This window comes from Ctenocephalides felis, unplaced genomic scaffold (assembly GCF_003426905.1).
Source record: "Ctenocephalides felis isolate EL2017-DRISC unplaced genomic scaffold, ASM342690v1 CF-g0.4_SCAFFOLD_03571, whole genome shotgun sequence".
Classification (NCBI taxonomy): Eukaryota; Metazoa; Arthropoda; class Insecta; order Siphonaptera; family Pulicidae; genus Ctenocephalides; species Ctenocephalides felis.
Window position 1 is genome coordinate 70,413,116 of NW_020539725.1, and position 20,568 is coordinate 70,433,683.

A 20,568-nucleotide genomic window follows, 5' to 3' on the forward strand; every position below is an offset into this window, starting at 1 on the left:
AAATAACTTTAATTACAATTATCATTCAAATTAAATTAATTTCAAATATCAATGGTCTAAATTAAATTTATAGTTTGTTGACAAAAAACAAACATTGAATGTTAACACATACTATTTCTGTATTTAATATTACTCTAATTAAATATTTATTTTGGTTTCGTAATAAAAATGCAAATAACAATTAGCGTAAATGTATTTATTGGTAAATTAAATTATACTGAAAAGTTAATACAATGTCATAAAAATCTTATCTCTGAAGAATGATATGCTTGAATGAATGTGAAGAAAAAATCGTCTATAAATATTTTACTATGAGTGTTATATAAATTTAATTTGAAATTGCAGAAAAGTATTAATTATTGAAACAAAAACTTAGAACTTTATAAGTGACATTTTGTGAGATTTTAAAAGTTTAAAGTGAATTTTGAGTAAATTAATTCAAAATTGATACTCAAATCATGACTATGGGCGAGGAGAGTATAGAAATTGGAGACGCTTTGCCTCCGCCTGAAATTGTTGAAACTCCTGAAGAAAGGTAAAGGTCTAATTTTATTTTTTGTTACATAATAATTTTTTAAATTAAATAACATATAGTGATAGTTTTATCTAAGAGGTGATCAATTCACATTTTGACAGTGACAAACCTATTTTTTTTTTATTGACATGGTATTTTCGTATTTCAGTCAGACAGGGGTGACTGGTATAAGATATTATGAAACAATTTTTATATATACATGTCATATTAACTATTTTATTCTACTTTCATAAGTAGCTCTAATACCTTTAAATATTTCTTCAATTTTTCATTTTCAATTTCTTTATAATATTTTGTTATTTAAATTTTGAGAGTGACAAACCTCAATTTTATTTCATCAAGATGATAAGAATGTTCCAAATGCAGTTTTCCTACTTAGTTTTGCATTTTGATAGGTATTGTGTTTTTTGTTTAAAAACTAAGGTATATTTTATAGGTTCTTTATGGAAAAAAATACAACCCAAAAAAGTCATTATTATCAACAATTATAATATGAGTATATTTTATTTCTACAGGAAGTGATATTTGGTTTATTTTTTGCCAAAATAAATTGAGTACTTTACAAAAAGTTTTGTAAGAAAGTTCTAAGAAGAAAAATTGTTTTACTGAAAAGTTTCAATTTAAAAATATCACATTTCAGAATAATTACTAAAACTTATGATGTAACACTGAAGCAAACTTATAATTAGAACTAATTATCACATATGTGATTGTCACAAGAATTCAGAGTATTTTTAAACAATTTATCTAACTAAATAAGAACACGTTTTCCTGTTCAATTACACAAACGAACCATTATAATTACAATTCAAGAATTTTTTTTTGTATTAGATAGAGTGGGTAAAAAGGTCTACAACTGATATCTCAAACACAATTGAAGTTAGGACTTTTTTTTAACAATATTATTTTAAAGTAGAGGGCAAACTCTGTATAACCAGCCATCACTTTGATTCAGGAGATAAATCGGAAATCTATGAAAATTCACAACAAAAGCATTTTTCTTCGTTGTTATTTATTGGTTGCGCACTGTTGTTTAGTTTACGAGACCTCAATAAAAATTTTATGTCTACGATATTTAAATGTTCTATAAGACGTATTGTTATTTTTAAGTTAAATTCAATCATTTTTCTTATGAAATCTCTATAAAAGCTAGCATGTGGGTGGGGTAAAAAGTACCATCCAAACCTTTGCTTTACCAAAAAGGACCATGTGACCAATTTTTAAAAAAAACGGCAAAAAACACTTTTCTACAATGTTGAATTAGCTGGGAGTTTAACTGAACATAGTCAGTTAGTTGTTTATTTGATGTGTGTTATTTGTTGTGCTAAAATTGATTATTCTCACAATATATTTTCTCCAAGTCGAATTAGATTTTTTGGACTTTATCTCTTAATATTTCGTAATATTGAATAAAATTAATTTTACACAAAAGTTTTGTTTTCCAAACAATTCTGGGTTCAACGATCTTTTCTCGTTACACTCTGTTAATTAACCCGGCAGATTCACAGTACACTTTTCTTTAATTAAATTATAATAATAACATGTACTTTCATGTAATATTATGGTTATTGCTTAAATGGAAAGCTGATTGGAAACGCCAACTTTGTGCTATATTGCACCAGAAAAAACTTTTTAGTGAAATCGTAAAGGACACATTTTGTTTGGATAATAGTCATAATGTTTTTTGTCTTAAATTTCCCCTTTTCTTTGTTTTTCCGATTTTGTCTTGATTTTGTTGTCTTTATGTTTGAAATTCAACCAGAAGGGACAAAAAATACATGTCACTTAAAACAAAACTAATTGCTGGTAATTGACTACAAATGTTCAACTTACCTCATAAGCAAATAAAGTGATCTACCAAGTAACAGTTATATTATTAAAAGAAGAGCAAAAAATCTTACTTTTGTCTCTTCAAAAGCAATACAATTTACAAGTCATGTTTCAATGTAATAATGTAAACTTGTTCGAACAAAAATACTTCATATTTCCCTCTTTTCGACCTTATATATAGACCTTATATTACATGGACTGCTAGTCGAGCGCAAAATAAGTGCTTAATCATAGATGTCACGTGTCATGTGACGTCACATGTCTGAGCGAACATTGCCGACGACATTCGCGGACTGTAATGTCTATGACAAAATTAGTACAGTTCAGCTGTTAGACGACTGTCACCAACGTACTCTGGCACAACCGTACCCATAGAGTATTAAAAAAGTAAATCTAAGCAAATTGTTTTTTGTAATAATCTTTATTTCTTTTTTCCAGATATGAACGTTTGCTGAGACGAGCCAAAACTGAAGATTTGACCGAAGTTTCTGGCATCGGATGTTTATACCAGAGTGGAGTCGACAGATTGGGCAGGCCCGTCGTCGTCTTCTGCGGAAAATGGTTCCCTGTCAATAATTTAAATTTGGACAAGGTGAGAAAAATTCATCTAAATTAACTAGTTGTGTATGTTTCTTTTCATGTAATAAAATTCCACAGTATAATATAATCTACTAATAAAATATATATAAAAATAAGTCTGGTTTTCCTTCCTGACGATATAACTCCAGAACGCACGAACCGATTTCGACAATTTTGCATTCGTTGGAAAGGTCTCGGGCTCCGCAAGGTTTATAGCTAAGAAAATTAGTGCTTTATGGCATCGTGCTTCAATGGAAATTGCTGGAACTTTACGCACCGTAATTAAAAATACGAAAAATGACATTAGTGAGAATTATCAGAATTATGCTTGGTTAAGTCAACGAGCAATTCTTGCCGCAAAGAATAATGATGTACACGTACTGAATTTCACCATTCAATCAAAAATTGCTGGCGATTTGGTGACATACCAATGATTCCGACTGGTCTTTCGTTTGACTTCAAACGATTGCAATTTCCAGTTCGCCTTGCGTTCGCAATAACAAGTCGCAAGGCAAATCGCTTAGTGTTTGCGGGATAAATTTCAAATAGATTATTTAGAAAATCATTGTTTTTCACATGGGCAGTTATACGTTGCCTGCTCACGAGTTGGAAAACCATCCGCTTTGTTTGTGTTAACGTCAGACCAAAAAACAAAAAATGTGGTTTACCATAGAGCACTTCAATGAAACGGATAACTTGCGGATTCACTTTCATTTACTTAGAGAAGTTCAACTAAAAAACACTTCATTTTTGTAATCGAAATAAATTTATTACTTTTGTGTAGTTAAATCAAATTTTCCTTTTTCAAATATAAAACAAACAAAAAATTTCTTCATCTTTCTCACGAAACCATCTGGTGGCGAAAAGTTCGTCGGTGTTGCTAGTATATACTCGTATATATAATTTTTCTGAGTCAACTCATTGTCTGGTATGAGAGATGGTCAATAATTTTATCATAGCTTTGATGGTTACTTTAGTTTTATAATAATTGATGTTGAATTATATGGGTCAATTACATTTTCAGGCTCTTTTATATCTGATCGCTCTATTGGATCCGATCGTAAAAGGAGATTACGTGATCGCCTACTTCCATACTCTGACGTCAAACAACAACTACCCTTCGTTCGCCTGGCTGAGGGAGGTTTACAGCATATTGCCATACAAGTGAGTAAACGAATAGATAGGAACTAGTGGTGTATGGAAATGGAAATTTGTTTTATGATAGATTGTATTATAATTTATGAAGGAACTAGTGCTGGGATTTAGTGCAGGATTTTTTTGTCTTAAAAAAATGATTTTTTTTTAGATTTTTAGAAAATTTTGACTTTCTTCAAACATTTTTGAATTTATTTAAAACTTTGGTGAAGAAATGAAAATTTTGAAATAATAAGTTTTTCTTTCAAATTTTTGAAAAACGTCGAATTTTTCATGAAATCTTTGAAACCCATTCAAGTCGCTTCTTCCTTACTGTTAAAATGAACAAAAACATTAGTTTGAATTATATAAGTGGACTTCAAATATTTCAAATCTTAGCCTAATAAAAATAAAATTTACACTAATTATTAAAATTGCTATAAGATCTGATAATTAAGTGTGCATATGTCCAATGATCATTTTTGACCGCCAAAGGGCACTTTCTTACTTTTTTGTGGATTTCCGATACGGCCGGACTTGCCTTCTCCAAAATTTAATCAGTTCTCCACTACGTCAATACAAGTAAAATGTTTTTTGAATTACTCAAATCGGACACTCCGCTCTCTCAAAAACTAAATTGAGATTTTTTAACTTTTCGTAGGGTAAGTTATAGAAATCGCAAAAATATCTAAAATGAAAATTTTTATATATCTGTACGTTTCAAAGGTTTCTGAACATTTTGGCATACCTTAGAAAAATTTGATGTATGTGTGTGTGTGTGTGCAAATACAAATTTTCGACGACGATTTCGGGAACACCGATCAACCGATTTGAATAATTCAAAAACCATTCAAAAATATTTTGTTTCGTATTTTCTAATCTGTTGAACCAGCCTTTGCAAAAAATTTATCAGAATGTCTCTCCATTAATAAGAATCAAATGTTTTTTGAATCATTCTAATCGGTTGATCATGATAATGATCATCGGTTGAAAAACACATACATATATTTTTCCTATTTCTAGGTATGCAAACATTTTCATTTTCGATTTTTTTGAGATGACTATTTAACTTTACCCTAAGGAAAGTTTCAAGATATAAATGATTTTTATGTTATTTTATATATTTTAATAAACAATCATAATTTTTCATAGAAATTCAGAAGATTTTTAGGAATTATTTGCTTATTGCTTGTGAATTATACAAGCTTTAAATGTGTTTCTTATAAATATTTTGGATTCTCTACAATTTAGCCGAACTTATAATAGCATGAAGAATTTTTTTTCAAATTTGATAATTTGATGTAGAAAATTATTGTATTATGATTAAATCAAATAATTATTTTACAAAATGAACTAGGTTATATTTTTCCCAGAAAAATATTATTTTGACGTATTGTTAGATATACTAAATAATTTTTATTAATTTTATTATTTTCTTTTCAGATATAAGAAGAATTTGAAAGCCTTCTATATCATTCATCCTACGATCTGGACGAAGGTAAATTATAAAGGATCTTTAATCAAAATTTTTAACCATTATAAGTTTCAATTGGGTTGATCAAATTAAATAAATAATCATCAATCACGCACAATATATTTAAATTTTTCTACTTTAACTCTTTTAAAATGAAATTATGTAAAATTAATACCTTAATCTTATATAAAAATTACATATTAAGTATTTGTAAAGCATTTTGGTGATCCATAAATATATGAAAATAAGTTTCTTTCTAAAGAATAACCTGATCATAGTTTGGCATAAGAAATTGACAAACTAATTCATTATCCTAATTTATCCTTGATCCTGATAATTGTTGAAAGAAGTAGGAGCAATATCTACAGAATTTCGTCCCTGATTTTGGGAAAAAAATTGTAGAAAATTTTTGAAAATACAATTCATAGCAAATCAAATTTCTATAATTATCTGAAAAATTTATACGAAGTTAAAATTATTTTATATATTTAGATGATGACATGGTGGTTCACAACTTTCATGGCTCCAGCAATCAAACAAAAAGTACATTCTTTACCAGGAGTAGAACATTTATATTCTGTGATGACACCAGATCAGTTGGAAATTCCTGCTTATATCACCGAATACGATATGACGGTAAGATAAAAAATAATTTTAAAAATACCAAAAACATTTAGTTTATAAGAAATTGCTAAATTCTGTGATAATTATATTTTAGATCAACGGTTTACATTATTTCCAACCAGGACAGACAACTGCGGCCACGTAATATAGCGTTCTATGTCCGAGAACAAAAAATTTAAAAGCAAATCAAAATTATTCCATAACATATGAAGAGATTCATCCCTTAACTTATAAGTCGTTAGTTGATAATAATCAAAGTGAATGAAACATTATCATAATTAATATTTTATATTTAATTTTAATTTTAATTTTAGAATCATATTTGAAGTTGGAGCGTTATAACAATTAATAAATTTTTTTCATCATTAAGTGTAAAAAGTAATATTTAGTAGGCATTAAGTACTTACAAAGTAATTAAAAGTATCACACGAGAAAGTGTTTAGGCCCCAAAATAATTAGAACATATTAAAATTCGATATGTATATATATATATATATATATATATATATATATATATATATATATTTGAAACTACTAGCAGCAAATTCGTCTAAATGAAAAAATAATATTATTTATTAATTGAACGTTTCGATACTTGATGTGTGTCATCATTCAGCAATCAACCAGGACACATGTTTTTTTGTAAAACAAAAACACTAAAACCCATTGTTATTAAAATGAAAAAATTGATACAACTGAACATTTTAAATCCATACGTGATATATTTTTGTATTGGTTGACTGCTGAATGATGACACACGTCAGGTACCGAAACGTTCATTTAATAAAGAATGGTTTTCATACTTTTTTTATTTCTACGATTTGACTGCTAATTTTTTCAAATGTTAAAATCAAATTTCAAAAAACTGACATATATAAATTTATTTTTGAAATATTTATTTGCAGCCAAATTGTCCAAATAAAAGCCCTGTAAATAATAAACCATATATTATATACGTTTTGACACTGTATGTGTGTCATCATTCAGGAGATAAAAAAATTATAAAAAATGTTTTACAAAGTTTTAAAAAAAATTACAAGGTTACTAGAAGATATAATATAATAAAATTATCGATACGTATTAAGAGGTCTGTAATTTTTTGAAAATGCTCTAAAAAAATACAGAATATTTTCAAATTTATTATTTTATTTGACTGTATTGTGTAGATATTTTTATCTAATAATTTTGTATTTTTTTTAAATTTGTAAAATATTTTTTAGAATTTATTTAACGCGCTGAATGATGACACACATACAGTGTCGAAACGTATCCAATAAATAGTTAATTATTTATTACTTTTTATTTTTACTATTTGGCTGCAAATTAACATTTCAAAGATATATATATATATATATATATATATATATATATATGTGTGTGATTATTATTACCGTTAATTTTGAGCCAATATGAGGCAGAGTACGAAAAAAATACAAATAAAAATTGTAGAAAAACAAATCTTACAAATCGTTAAATAGAAATAATAACAATTTATAAATTATACGTACCGTTACATTAGCTTGAACTAAAAATAATAGTTAATAAGTGTTTAAATAGAATATAATATAAATTTTCATTCGTGGAAATTTTTTGTAAGGCAATATTGATGCAACAGGGAATTATTAATTTTTTTGGTCACAAATTGTAATGTATATTTTATGAAATTTGTTTTGTATTTTTATAATAAATATTTTATCAGTTAAATTTTTTGTTAATGAGTTTTATTGGAGCGCATATTACGAGTCTGTAATCGTATGAGTTGCTAGTCAAGAAAAAAGTTAGAATGGTGTAAAATCGGGTGTTTTACACATAAAGCCTAACCTCCAAAAGGCACAAATATCAATTACCAATTTTATTAAAAATTCAACTTTCTGTCGTTACTTTGATAACACACACGTAAAGTCTGTTGATAATTAATTGTGTCATTTGGAGGTTAGGTTTTATATGTACAACAGCAAAGACATTGCATAAGTGCTACTATATGTCATTACTTTAAGTGGAGTTAGGAGAAAGTTAATATTTTGACGTTTTTGCCATTTGGAGGTTAGGATTTATGACAACTCTACTACCAATCTATTTTTAAGACACAACCTCCAAAAGGCAAACATGTCGAATAACAATTTTATCATAAGTTCAAACTTTCTGTCGACACTTTGGCAACACGTGAAGTTAGACGAAAGTTAATATTTTGACGTTTTTGCCATTTGGAAGTTAGGATTTATGTGTAAAACAACTGTGCCACCAATTGTTTTGCTATAAATCCACTTCTAAAACCTAACCTCCAAATAGCATAGATTTTAAAAAACAATTTCATCATGAGTGCAACTTTCTGTAGCTACCATGATTGAACATATGTGAAGTTTGCCGCAAGTTGATACGTTGACCTTTTAGAGGTTAGGTTTTTTGTGACAAAGTTTTTTTTTAATTTATACGAGTATAGACCCGCAACATATTCTTGTTTTATCCGACTTGGACTCCACAGTGTCAGTCTCAGTTAAATTTTTATATTTTTAAAATTTATACATGTATCATATTATAATTACTGAACACCAACTAATTATTATACGTATCGAATTATATTAATGCGTGTACAGAATTTGGAAAAGTATTATGAACATAATATATAGGTATATAAACGTTGATATAATTAAAAAATTTAATTTTTTAAATATATATAAATAAATACAAATTTATATATATTTAAGTTGTTAATAAGGATCTTCAACTTCAGGTAGCAAATGATCAAAATAAATATGATAAAAATTTTAATTAATTAGTATAAAATTTTACAAGATTTTGGAGATCTTTAATAAATAGAGACTTATTTTATACGATAATTAATGAAACTAAAGTATGTTTAATTTTTCGATAACATAAGTCTCCAAATTATTTTCACTTGTTAAATTGTTGATAGTGTGGTTTCAAAAGCCAACAAATTTCGCTTTGCTCTCCGTTTTTTATTATTAAGATAAAGTAGTTGAACAAAATAATTAATAATTAATAAATATTCAATTCCAAACTGTTATTCAAGCACACGCATATTACATCTTTTTTATAAAAAAATTACATATAAAATATGAATGTCTTCGAAAATTTATATTGATGTCAAAAAGTTTGTCGTTTTTTTACTATGTGTATATTTATTCGCATGCGTGAGACTAGTCAAAAATTTAGAAATTGTAAATGTGAAAAATAAAAATAATGATTGGGAAAAAACAATATTTTAAGGTAAAAGTTATACTGAAACAAGAATGGTTGAAATTCATTAACTTATCGTCAACTTTTTGCAAAATGCACCCAGACGTGAATAATTTACTTAATACTTAGATACTAATTTAAAAATTTGGAAATAATTTTTTGGAGTTATTGCCATTGTTCATCAAGAACACAATTATAATTCAAAATAAATATAATCACAATTCATTTTACTATCTATTTCCAAATTTCATTCATCAGTGATTTTATGAAAAAAAAAATCAAATATAAAATTCAGCTGCAAAAATGTGCCAATGCAGATGAAAACATTGTGCTTTTAGCTTTTACATATTAGATGTATAAAAAATTATCAAAATATACAAATTAGCTTTTCGGCAAAAACAAATTTCAACAGAGCTTAAATATAAATTGCGTACCTACATAAAAATTTAGATTTCTTAGCTAATACAAAAAGTATAAAGTACATTAAATTATATATGAACAAATTAGCTCGAAATGGAATTTTTCATATTATTTTTAATTTTTGTAGCAGTAATTGCTCTGCTGAATATGATTTTTTATATGAGATAGTATATGTGACGTTAGGGGAATATGCACATTATTTTCATGAAAGATTTTATAAAGAAGAAATATATCGATTTTTTGCTTGGAAAGGTTTTGGGACAGTTATTATTGAAAAAATTCAACAAAAATACTACAGATCAAGTTAATGTAGGCTTAGGCACTGATTTAATGCAATAACGGAATCTTGTTCAAACAAACATACTTTGACTTTTCCTCTTTTAACCCTATGTCAAAATCAGTGTAATTTAGCTTGAACTTGTTCGAACAAACATTTTGTCTTTTCCTCCTTTAACCCTATGTCAAAATCAGTATCAGCTTAGCTTTTATAACGACTATCCCTTACTTCAAAATAAAAACTATTTTCCAAATATAATATCAAAAATTTCTAAAATTTTTTCCTCTCTCCCAAAACTGTAATACAAACATATGATACAATAATTATCAATCGCAAATATCAAAAATAATGCCAAAAATATATATTGATCAAAATAAATAGTTTTATACTTATAAGAAAAATACATATATATTTTGTTTTTCAAAAATGCCATTTGCGGAAAACGGAGTAAATTGTAGTACTAGAAAAAATAAATAGCAGTAAATAATATTTTAATGGTAGAAAATAACAAAGTATTGGAAAATTGTGCATAATTTTGTGATTTTGTGTGGCCAATTTTCGTATAAAATGAAATTATGTTAGGGGTCGTAAAACTGTCAAACTTTTTGCTGTGCGATCAGGCGTTTTACACACAAAACCTAACCTCCAAAACGCACGAACATCAAATAGCAATTTCAACATAAGTGCATCTTTGTGATGTCTCTTTGATAACATATGCGCGAAGTTAAGTTTTATGTGCAAAACCGGAGTGCACAACAAATACATAGTTTTTTGACAGTTTGTTACCACCAACTCATACGAAGATAGACCCGTAACGTACTTATTTTATCTGAGAATTGGCTCTTAATAAATTACCTTTGTATTTGCAATTTTAACTCCTGAGTTTAACAGACGTGATTTCGATTCAGTCAAATTCTTTTATCAATTTATTTGGAACTTGATAAAAAATTATTTGTACATCAAATAGATGACAAATGATCTCAAAAATATTTAACCCTTTCCACTCGCTAATATCGAGATTTAGATGGCGGCAGCCGAGTAGAAAGGGTTAAAGCTGTTGCAAATTGTAGGAAGTTTTATTGCAAGGTTATAATTTACATATTCATTAGAACTTATATATTTTTATTATTGTGATATTGTATAATTTCTGCTGAAGTTATATACCTTTATACAACTAAAAAAATTTACATTAAAATTTATGAATTTTTGGATTCATGAATTTTATCAAATCTACGAGGAGTTTGTGCAAAAAAGTTGCAAAAAATTAATAGATAAAATAGTTTTGGAAAAAAATTGTCTAAGCTTTTTGAGAGTATAATTTTTGTAATTTATATTCATAAGACTTTTAAGCTCTAATATTTTAATTTATCTCTTAGGAATGTCCTTATCTAATTTCCACTAAAATGTTCTTATTTTAAAATATTTTCTAGTTTTAATGTGATAGAATTTGTGCATGTATGTATGTGGTTGATTAATTTTAAGATTATTGATGAATTTTTGAATGAGTTGTGAACGAAATGTAAATTTGAGATATTGATTTAATAAAATGCTAATATCAATTTACTTGGTTTCGTATTTTTAGAATTAATTATTATGAATAGATATGACTTGGTATAAGTTTTCGTATATTATGGATATACTATAGTATTAATACTATTAATAATCATCTTAGATTTTTTTTATTTTTCAGGAACATTACTACAACAGCAACCGTACATAGGTTAATTAAATTTGCTAAATTAATGTTTTTCAAATCGATTCATTTAATTAGTTCTGGGTTATCATTCTATTAAAATGATTGATCAATTTATTTCTATCTACAAGAACTATGTGCAATTTATACTATTTAGTCATGTGTTATTGATATTACGTCATTTACTGCGTTGTACGACAAAATAAACAAAACAGTCATACGAATGATTTGCAAATTACATTTATCAGCATATTAGATCAAATTTAACATCAATAGTTTTATTATTAACATAAAAATAATTTTTTTACAGTTTAAAAGAAAAATCGCTTCTTACAGTTTACTGCTAATATGAACTTAGCATGTTTTTGCCAAATATTTTTAACTTCCCTCTGAGTAAGTTATAGTAATTTCAGAAAAAACAAAAATGATAATTTCAGTATATCTTTACGTTTCAAACTCTTCTGAACATTTTGACATACTTTAGAAAAAATTAATGTATGTATATATGTGTGTGTATATGTTTGTATGTGCGGATACCATTCTTTGTCCACGATTACAAAAGCATAGATTAACCGAATTGAAAAATTCAAAAAACATTCGATTTGTATTGACAGAGAGACTTGTTCGTTAGTGTTTGGCAAAGGCAGGTCCAACCTTTGAGTAGATACGCAGGAAAAAGTGCAAAAATAATAATTTTAGAGAGAACGGAGCATCCGATTAGAATGATTCAAAAAACATATTGCTTGTGTTGACGGTGTTGAGAGTATGAGAATACATTGCAATTTGATGGTCTGATATTTATCTATGTTACGGCAGAATCGGCCCATTTGATCGTGTTGCAAATTTGCTACAATATTATATATTATTTTATAAATGCTCATGATACTATGCATTATTAAAACTATATTATTTTTAAAAACCGTAAGTCATCCTTACACATAATTTTTCAAATAATGCTTCTCTAAAGTATTAGTGACAACAATATTATAGATTGTCTCTCTCTCTAATACTGATGATGCAACTCATAGACAGGGGGTCAGTGATAATTTTTTTCATATCCAAAACTAATGGAGCTGTCTAAAATATTTGATAAGCGAAAAATCTACTTTCTTTATTATAATATATAAAATGTAATATTTTGATAAGCTTTTCAACATCTATATTTTTTTCTTTTTCTTTTATAGATCTTGTAATTTAATACATGGCTAATTAGCCATTAATATCATACTTAATTAAATAAACTAATTATATATGTCGTTGCAGTTTATAATTTATTTTTATTAACGGACATTTTTATTTTCTAGAAATGCTATGTTATTGCTGTGCAATCAAGCGTTTTAGATAGGAAATATAAGAGGGCGTCCATTTGTCACGTGACCATATTTTTAAAGATTTTTGGAACCCCCCCCCCCTTTCCTTTGATGATACGTGGTAATATTTTTAATCGCCTTACTTCTCCACCCCAAACATCAAGTGTAATTTTAGTTAGGAGAACAAATCGTAATTTTTTTTTTCTTAAAACAATACCTTCTTTAAATTCATGTAAAAAATAAGTACACGTGATATCTTACTAGAATCAAAGAATCTTATCATAAGTGCATCTTTCAGATGTGTCATAATATTTCATGTTATAATTTTCATTATAAGTTAGATTTTATGTGTTTGACAGTTTTTAGTACCATTTCATTTTACGGCAGATTTGACCTCAAACTTATTATCTATATATATTTATCGTTCAGCAAATTTGGTCGCCGGCGCCCCGTCTAATATTTCATTTTACATGAAGTCACTCGCTCTAACCAAATTTAATTGAACTAGTATTTACAGAGTGTTCGTCCGGAAAGGACATGCATTTCATATTAAGGAATTTACTAGATTCATGTGTTAGTTTTAACAAAAAATACAGTTTTTAAAAGTGTAGTGAACTGTGAACATTTGTGTGTAAGATAAAATTATTAAGGTAAATAATTTTTGGTTAATTATTTAGGTAAATTATTAGTTGGGCTCAGCACGTGGCCTAGTAGTATATTTATATGCAGTTGTTGAAGACACGCCATTTATATTGTTATAGATTATTTTTTATGTGCAAATTAGTATTTGCATAATTTTTACTATTTGTAGTATTTTTGATTCATGAAAATATTAGAAATATATGAACGTTTGAATTACTCATAAACAACAGTACAACTTAGTTTTGTATATCGTAGAAAGTATGTGCAACTTTATATAACTTAATCTATTTATTATTTAACTTTGGTGGTTTATTTTAGTAATTAATATACAGCAAATAATAACATATATCACAAAACTAAACAAAATATGGTTCAAATCAAGAAGTATCCATATCATTATTTATTTTAGTAAATAAATGTATTTCTGATGCAATTTAGTAGCCATTATCCTGCGCTGTATGTGAACAGTTTTTATTAAGAAATTTAGAAAAACTAAGTCATGAATTTCAATATTTTTTATTTATTCGATTATAAGATGATAATAGTTATGATGTCACTATACGTCTATATCTATATATAATGGAAATCTAATAAAAAAAAACTATCAATTATAATTTATGTTCTGGAAGTAACATCATAAATTTCCATGAATAACGGTTATATCAGTTATAATGAAAAAAATCATCAAAAAATAAAAAAATAAAAAAATAAAAAAACGAGATTGTACATAAATTGTGTCATTTCTGACTTTATAACAACAAGGTTCCGAGTTCAAATCCTGCATTGCGTGCAACCTGATATCAAGAAGTATGGTACCCTGGAAAATTTAAATACAAAATGTTTCCAAAAAGTTGTACTATAAAATATAGAAAAAGAGTTTTCAGTTGGTTTCTAATAAGAATTCTAATAAGAATGCTATAGCATCCACGTCCGCAAACATGTAAAATAGAAGTTATCTATTAGATTGTTTGTACCGCAAATGCGACTTTGAATTCTACTCTGTAATTATTTTTAAAAATTAATGCAAGTAAACAAAGCATTTGGAATAGTTCCAGTTTTGGTGTAAAAAAGCATTTAAAATGCTCTTGAGTTCATTGCTTTATGTTTATCTTTGTTTTAAATTTTTGTTCAAGAAATGTGTGGTTTTGTTTATTATATTTTTGTTCGACCTTGTTATGATTTGTCACCGATAACTTACTCTGAATTATAAACAAAGTACTTCATTTTTTCAAAATATATTGTATAGAATTTTAGACATAATTATAATATTCAATAATTATTTTTTTAATTATAAGAGAAATTTCATGGAGAAGAAATTATTATTCTGAAGGGACTGCATTTTGGTTACCGACAAATCGAATAAATCTTTTGTTAAAAATTAAATTCAAATAAAAAAGTAAAGTAAAAATCCATTCCATATTCTTATGTAATTTTTTATTTTATTTTTATAACCCATGTTACATTAATCTTTTATAATTTATCAAATTAAATTAATATAGTGCCCAGGTCAAAGATCAAAAATCCAAATTCAACACAGGAAATAATGTTTCCATGTGAAATATATTAATTTGATAACTGATACGATATCGTTATCAAAAATATTTCTCTCCGACCACCTGGTATATGAGATAAAAGTATTATAAGATAATTTTATGATCAACTGAAATCTGATATTTGGGGTCAATAATTGGAAGTATCTGATTTTTGAAATTATGTAACATAATTGATATATTATTCTTGAACAGCAGACATAACAAGTTTCTTATTGTAATCTCATGTAAATTGTCAATTATTATGCAAATCTTATTGACTAGATTTATTAGAAGGCAACTCAGTGGTTAACTATTTTATTTGTAGATCTATGTTTACATGTAAAACTTATGTCATTACTGTTTGAGGCCATGTTTAAGGTTCTCAAAATGTGCCATTTATTCAGACCTATGGGCTGTTAATCGAATAAAAAAGTTAAAAAAAAATCATTTAGAAAAATCCTGATAGACTAGAATTCTAAATGTAACATTTGCATTATATTTAACTTCCCGTAGGGCAAGTTATAGTAATCGCAAAAAAATCGAAAAAGAAAATTTTAATATATCTTTACGTTTCAAAGGTTTCTGAATATTTTGGCATACCTTAGAAAAAATTGATGTATGTGTGAGTGTATGTGCGTGTATGTGTGTCTGCGGATACAAATTTTCGTCGACGATTTCGGGAACACGGATGAAACGATTTGAATAATTCAAATAACATTCGATTAGTATTGATTAGTTTTAGGCGAAGGCAGGACTAGCCGTTCCGAAGATACGGGGCAAAAAGTGCCAAAAACGGTAACTCAGTTTTAAAGAGAACGGAGCGTCCGATTTGAATAATTCAAAAAACATTTTACTTGTATTAACAAGATAAAGGCAGGTCTAGTGGTTTTGAAGATCTAGTAAAAAAAGTAAAAAATGCCATTTGGCGGTCAAAAATGATCATTAGACATATGTAATGTAAATTATCAGATATTTTATAGAGATTTTAAAAATAAGTATAAATTTTGTTTACTTTCCTATCGGATCCGTACCTACGTTTATCCGTAGACGGTGACGCGGCGCTTACGCGCTTCGATATTTCGTCTTTATGCAGTTAATGCAGTACGATTGCTTTGAAAAAAAAAATCAGAATTTCCAAAATATTTTAAAATAAATTTTTTATCAAAGTCTTTTTTTTCAAAAAAAGTAAATTTTTGTCAAAAATTTAGTTTCACAAAAATCTAATTTTTTCATAGTATTTTTTTTTCAATCATTTTAATCTTTTTAAAAAAAATTTTTTGGTACGAGAAGTTCCAGCAATTTGCCTTAAGGCACGATGTCATGGGGCCCACTAGTTCAAATATTGTTTCGATTTTTTCCATATATTCCTTAAATATGAATATGTATTTGGGTGTAAATAGATTAACTTGTTCAATTGAGTAAAAACCATTGGTTCTGTTGATGACAAAGTTTTTTTAACAAAAATTATTAAAAACGTATTTTTCTTTTCAGATAAAAGAAGTAATTCTAGTTAAAAATGTCACTATTAAAATTTGCCCCCCTGGATACGCCTCTGGAAAGGCGTCTGCAGACATTGGCAGCCGCAGGATGGATCACCACAATGCTCTGGGCAGAATTTTTATCAATAGCCCTATGTCTTTATATTGTCTTATGTTCGAGTTGGTACTGGTTGGGTGTTCTATATGTTTTTTGGGTTGCAATTGATAGAGATATTTGCCATCAAGGAGGAAGACCGTAAGTAATAATAATAATAGTAATAGTAATGAAAGATATACTTGTGCCACTAGAAGGCAAGTCTTCTGTGCAACCACATGTTTCCCATTTCTTTTCTTACTTTTTTGCAATGTAACTTGTTTACAATTCAAATAAGAGCAGTTTTTTTTTTCTGGTTCTAAAGTATAGATATAAATTGTATGTTTAATACAGCTTGGCAACATTGTTTAGTAAAAAAAACTCGCTATTTCCTCATAAATTGCTCCGATTTGTGATGTTCCAATCTGGTTACCAACTCTTCTTAAAAAGTGACAAAACATTTTTTCTTGGTTATATCTAATTTAATTTTCAGTAATGACCATCACACCTGTATCTTTTCTCAAACATTCTAAAACCAATATATTAATAAATCCATCCATTTTACAATAATTATTTCTATTTTATTTCCCAGTATCAAGTGGGTGAGAAACTGGACCTGGTGGCGATACTACCGCGATTATTTCCCATTAACTTTGATCAAAACTGCAGAGTTGGATCCTAAGAAAAACTATTTATTGTGTGTGTTCCCACATGGTTTGTTGTCATCTGGTGCTTTTGGTCATTTTGCGACGGACGCCACTGGTTTTCAGCAAATGTTCCCTGGAATGACAGCCAGAATTTGCACTCTTGCCGGACATTTCATGGTGCCGTTTTATAGGGAACTTATTTTGAGTTTGGGTGAGATAATGGATTAGTTGTAATTGTAATAATAGTAAGATTTTTGACAACTTTTCATGGAACTTTCCAACATACTTTAGTGCATTTTTTGCAAAAAGAGCTTTTTAAAGTCAACTAATTTTGAAAATTTTAAAAATACATTATGTCTTATTCTAGAAAACATGGAGCAACTGTGTCACTATTTTAGATCTGATATAATAGTTAAAATAAAAAAAATATATTAATAATTTAGTAATGAAACTCGAAATTTTCCTCATATTTTTGGGTTCAATGAAAATTTAAATTCATCAATTATGATTTTTTTTTTTATTTTTAGGTGGTGTATCAGCCAGTGCAGAAAGTATCAATTATATTTTGGGTTCTAAAGAAAAAGGAAAGGCTGCTGTTCTCATGGTAGGAGGCGCTGCAGAATCCTTATATTGCAAACCTGGTACTTACAAGATTGTTTTTGAAAAAGCGAAAAGGATTTGTGAAATTGGCCCTCAAAAACGGGTTTGTAAAAAAATTTATACAATTCATACATATACCAAATCAAAAATTATCACATGCAGTAAGAATTATTAAGATAATTTACTTAATAATTCTTACTGCATGTGATAATTTTTGATTTGGTATATGCATGAATTAGTTTCGCTTTTTATCTGAAGTAATTTGAAACCTTTTTCTCATCGTCTGAATTTGCATGAAGAATTCTACACATTTATAAATTAATCACAAGTGCATTGATGTAGATTAACTTGTAATTCGAGCGTGGGCTTCATTTGGCTTTAAGATAATTTTTTTGTTGTTTTTTTTAATGATAAAAAATGAATGGAGTAAAAGTGCACTATGGGTGATTATTTTACATGTTTGAATTCTTATTTTAGAATTATCACGTGTCAACAAATAATTTGAATTAAAAACAATTTCTTGAATTTTATTTAGTTAAATCATATATAAAAATGTATTAACTAAATTTATATTACATATAAATTAGATATTTTTCTTTCTACACTTGGGATAAATTGAATATTGATAAACTTTCTACGTTTTAACTGATTTTATATTGGAATTTTATATAACAGTTGTCTGCACAAGTATAGAATATACCAACTATAATATATAGAAATAGTTGTGCTATGCATAAATTTTTTTTAGAAAAGTTTCTCAGATTTTTTTCCAGGAAAGTTAATCGCCAAGATAATATCAGAAAAATATTCATATGGGCTATGGTAAATTATTAGATAATTCGGTTAATTTTTTAAAATCAAAGAAACTTTTTTTTACTAAAATTCCTGGAAAACACAAATTTTTATTTTACACATGTATGACTGGCATGGACCTATAATAAATTTTCATTTCTCGACAAGCCAAGAGATTTTCAGATAAATTTATCAGACCTATAATATTTACCATAACAATATTATTATTATCAATCAATTCTTTTATATTAGTGAAGACAAAATTTAAATATTCTTATGGTAAAATTATCATCTTTACTCTTCAAAGATTTCTGAAGATGTTGGCATACCTTAGAAAAAAATAGATGTGTGTGAGCGTGTGCGTGTGCGTGTTCGTGTGCGGAAACAAATTTTTCTCGACGATTTCGGGAACACCGATCAACCTATTTGAGAAATTCAAAAGGTGTTTGATTCGTATTAACAGGAAGAGGTTCTGAATAGTTTTCTAAAAAATTTCAAAAAGTTCAAAATCTATTTTTTTCAAAGTTTTCATTTTTTTTTATTTTTTTTCATATAATTTTTGTTACGGGAATTTACAGCAATTTTTTTAAGGCAGAATGCCATGCACCACTAGGTTTTTAATTAAATTTTTAATTAAATTTATTTAATTTCTCAACAGTACTCCCTTGGTGCCAGTGTTTTCATTCGGAGAAACCGATTTATACGACCAAGTTTCTAATCCTGAAGGATCACTTTTACGAAAAGCCCAAGAATTTGTGAAAAAAATTACTGGAATTGCATTTTGTGTACCTTTAGGCCGAGGTATGCTTCAATATTCTGTTGGTATAGTACCGAGAAGAAAACCTGTTACTACTGTCAGTAAGTATAAGTAAAAAAAAAAATATAATTTGGACCAAATAATTCATTAATATAAATTTATTTAGCAAATACTGCATTTTTATTTAATTGTAAAAAATTCTAGAACATAATTTCTTACTAAATATGCCTATTCTATGACTCATTTTATCTCCTTGTGAAAACTAAACGCGAACTAGTATCGCCACAAATTAAATAATAGAAAAATTATTAACCCTACGATAATAAATAATTTGCGATTACAATTTTAATCAATGTTTTTTTTTTTCAGTTGGAAAACCCCTTGAATTCGAGAGAAATTTGGATCCATCTGATGAAGACATTGAAAAACTACATTCTGAATTTACAAAAGCCATCACAGAATTATTTGAACAACATAAATCTAAATATATTGAAGATCATGAGAATATAAAGCTTGTCATTGAGTAGTTTATGAGTACTTTTGAGATCGTGAGTACTTTTTCATATTTTTTTAAAATTAGTTTTAAGATACTATTAAGTTTATTGTTGTAATTTTAGTACTTTAAATTTGTTGGTTGTTATTTTTTGGTATGTCGAGCTCAATATTGAAAAATTTTGAGGCACTGAAAATGGGATTTATATAACAAAATAGAACCTATTTTGTAAAACCTATAATTCTTATAAACTAATAGGTTGAATTATTATAGTCCATGGTATTATTCATTATGGTTATTAATATCATAGTCCTAGAATTGCGGTTTCTTAATTAATTTTTTAAAAATAAGTTTTATTACAAATATTGCCTCAAACGTTCCTAAAATCATGAACAAAATATAGCTATTGGCAAGACTAATTCTGAGATAAAATATTAAAAGTACACACTTATTTTTAAT

General features: G+C 27.3%; 2 protein-coding genes across 2 annotated transcripts; both read left to right on the forward strand.

Moving 5' to 3' along the window:
* Positions 1 to 341: 341 nt before the first annotated feature.
* Positions 342 to 6,619, forward strand: LOC113385160 (protein GDAP2 homolog). Its single transcript, XM_026622980.1, has 6 exons — positions 342 to 535; positions 2,804 to 2,957; positions 3,969 to 4,108; positions 5,522 to 5,576; positions 6,045 to 6,188; positions 6,271 to 6,619. The coding sequence occupies exons 1-6, from the start codon at positions 459 to 461 to the stop codon at positions 6,319 to 6,321; spliced, it is 621 nt and encodes a 206-aa protein (XP_026478765.1). The 5' UTR covers positions 342 to 458; the 3' UTR covers positions 6,322 to 6,619.
* Positions 6,620 to 13,679: 7,060 nt separating this feature from the next.
* On the forward strand, positions 13,680 to 20,167 carry LOC113385159 (2-acylglycerol O-acyltransferase 1-like). Its single transcript, XM_026622979.1, is given in 7 exon segments — positions 13,680 to 13,724; positions 16,740 to 16,982; positions 17,413 to 17,678; positions 17,995 to 18,125; positions 18,127 to 18,170; positions 19,518 to 19,717; positions 19,986 to 20,167. Coding segments are annotated over 6 exon segments (1,017 nt in total). The 5' UTR covers positions 13,680 to 13,724; positions 16,740 to 16,764; the 3' UTR covers positions 20,144 to 20,167.
* The last annotated feature ends 401 nt before the right edge of the window (positions 20,168 to 20,568 follow it).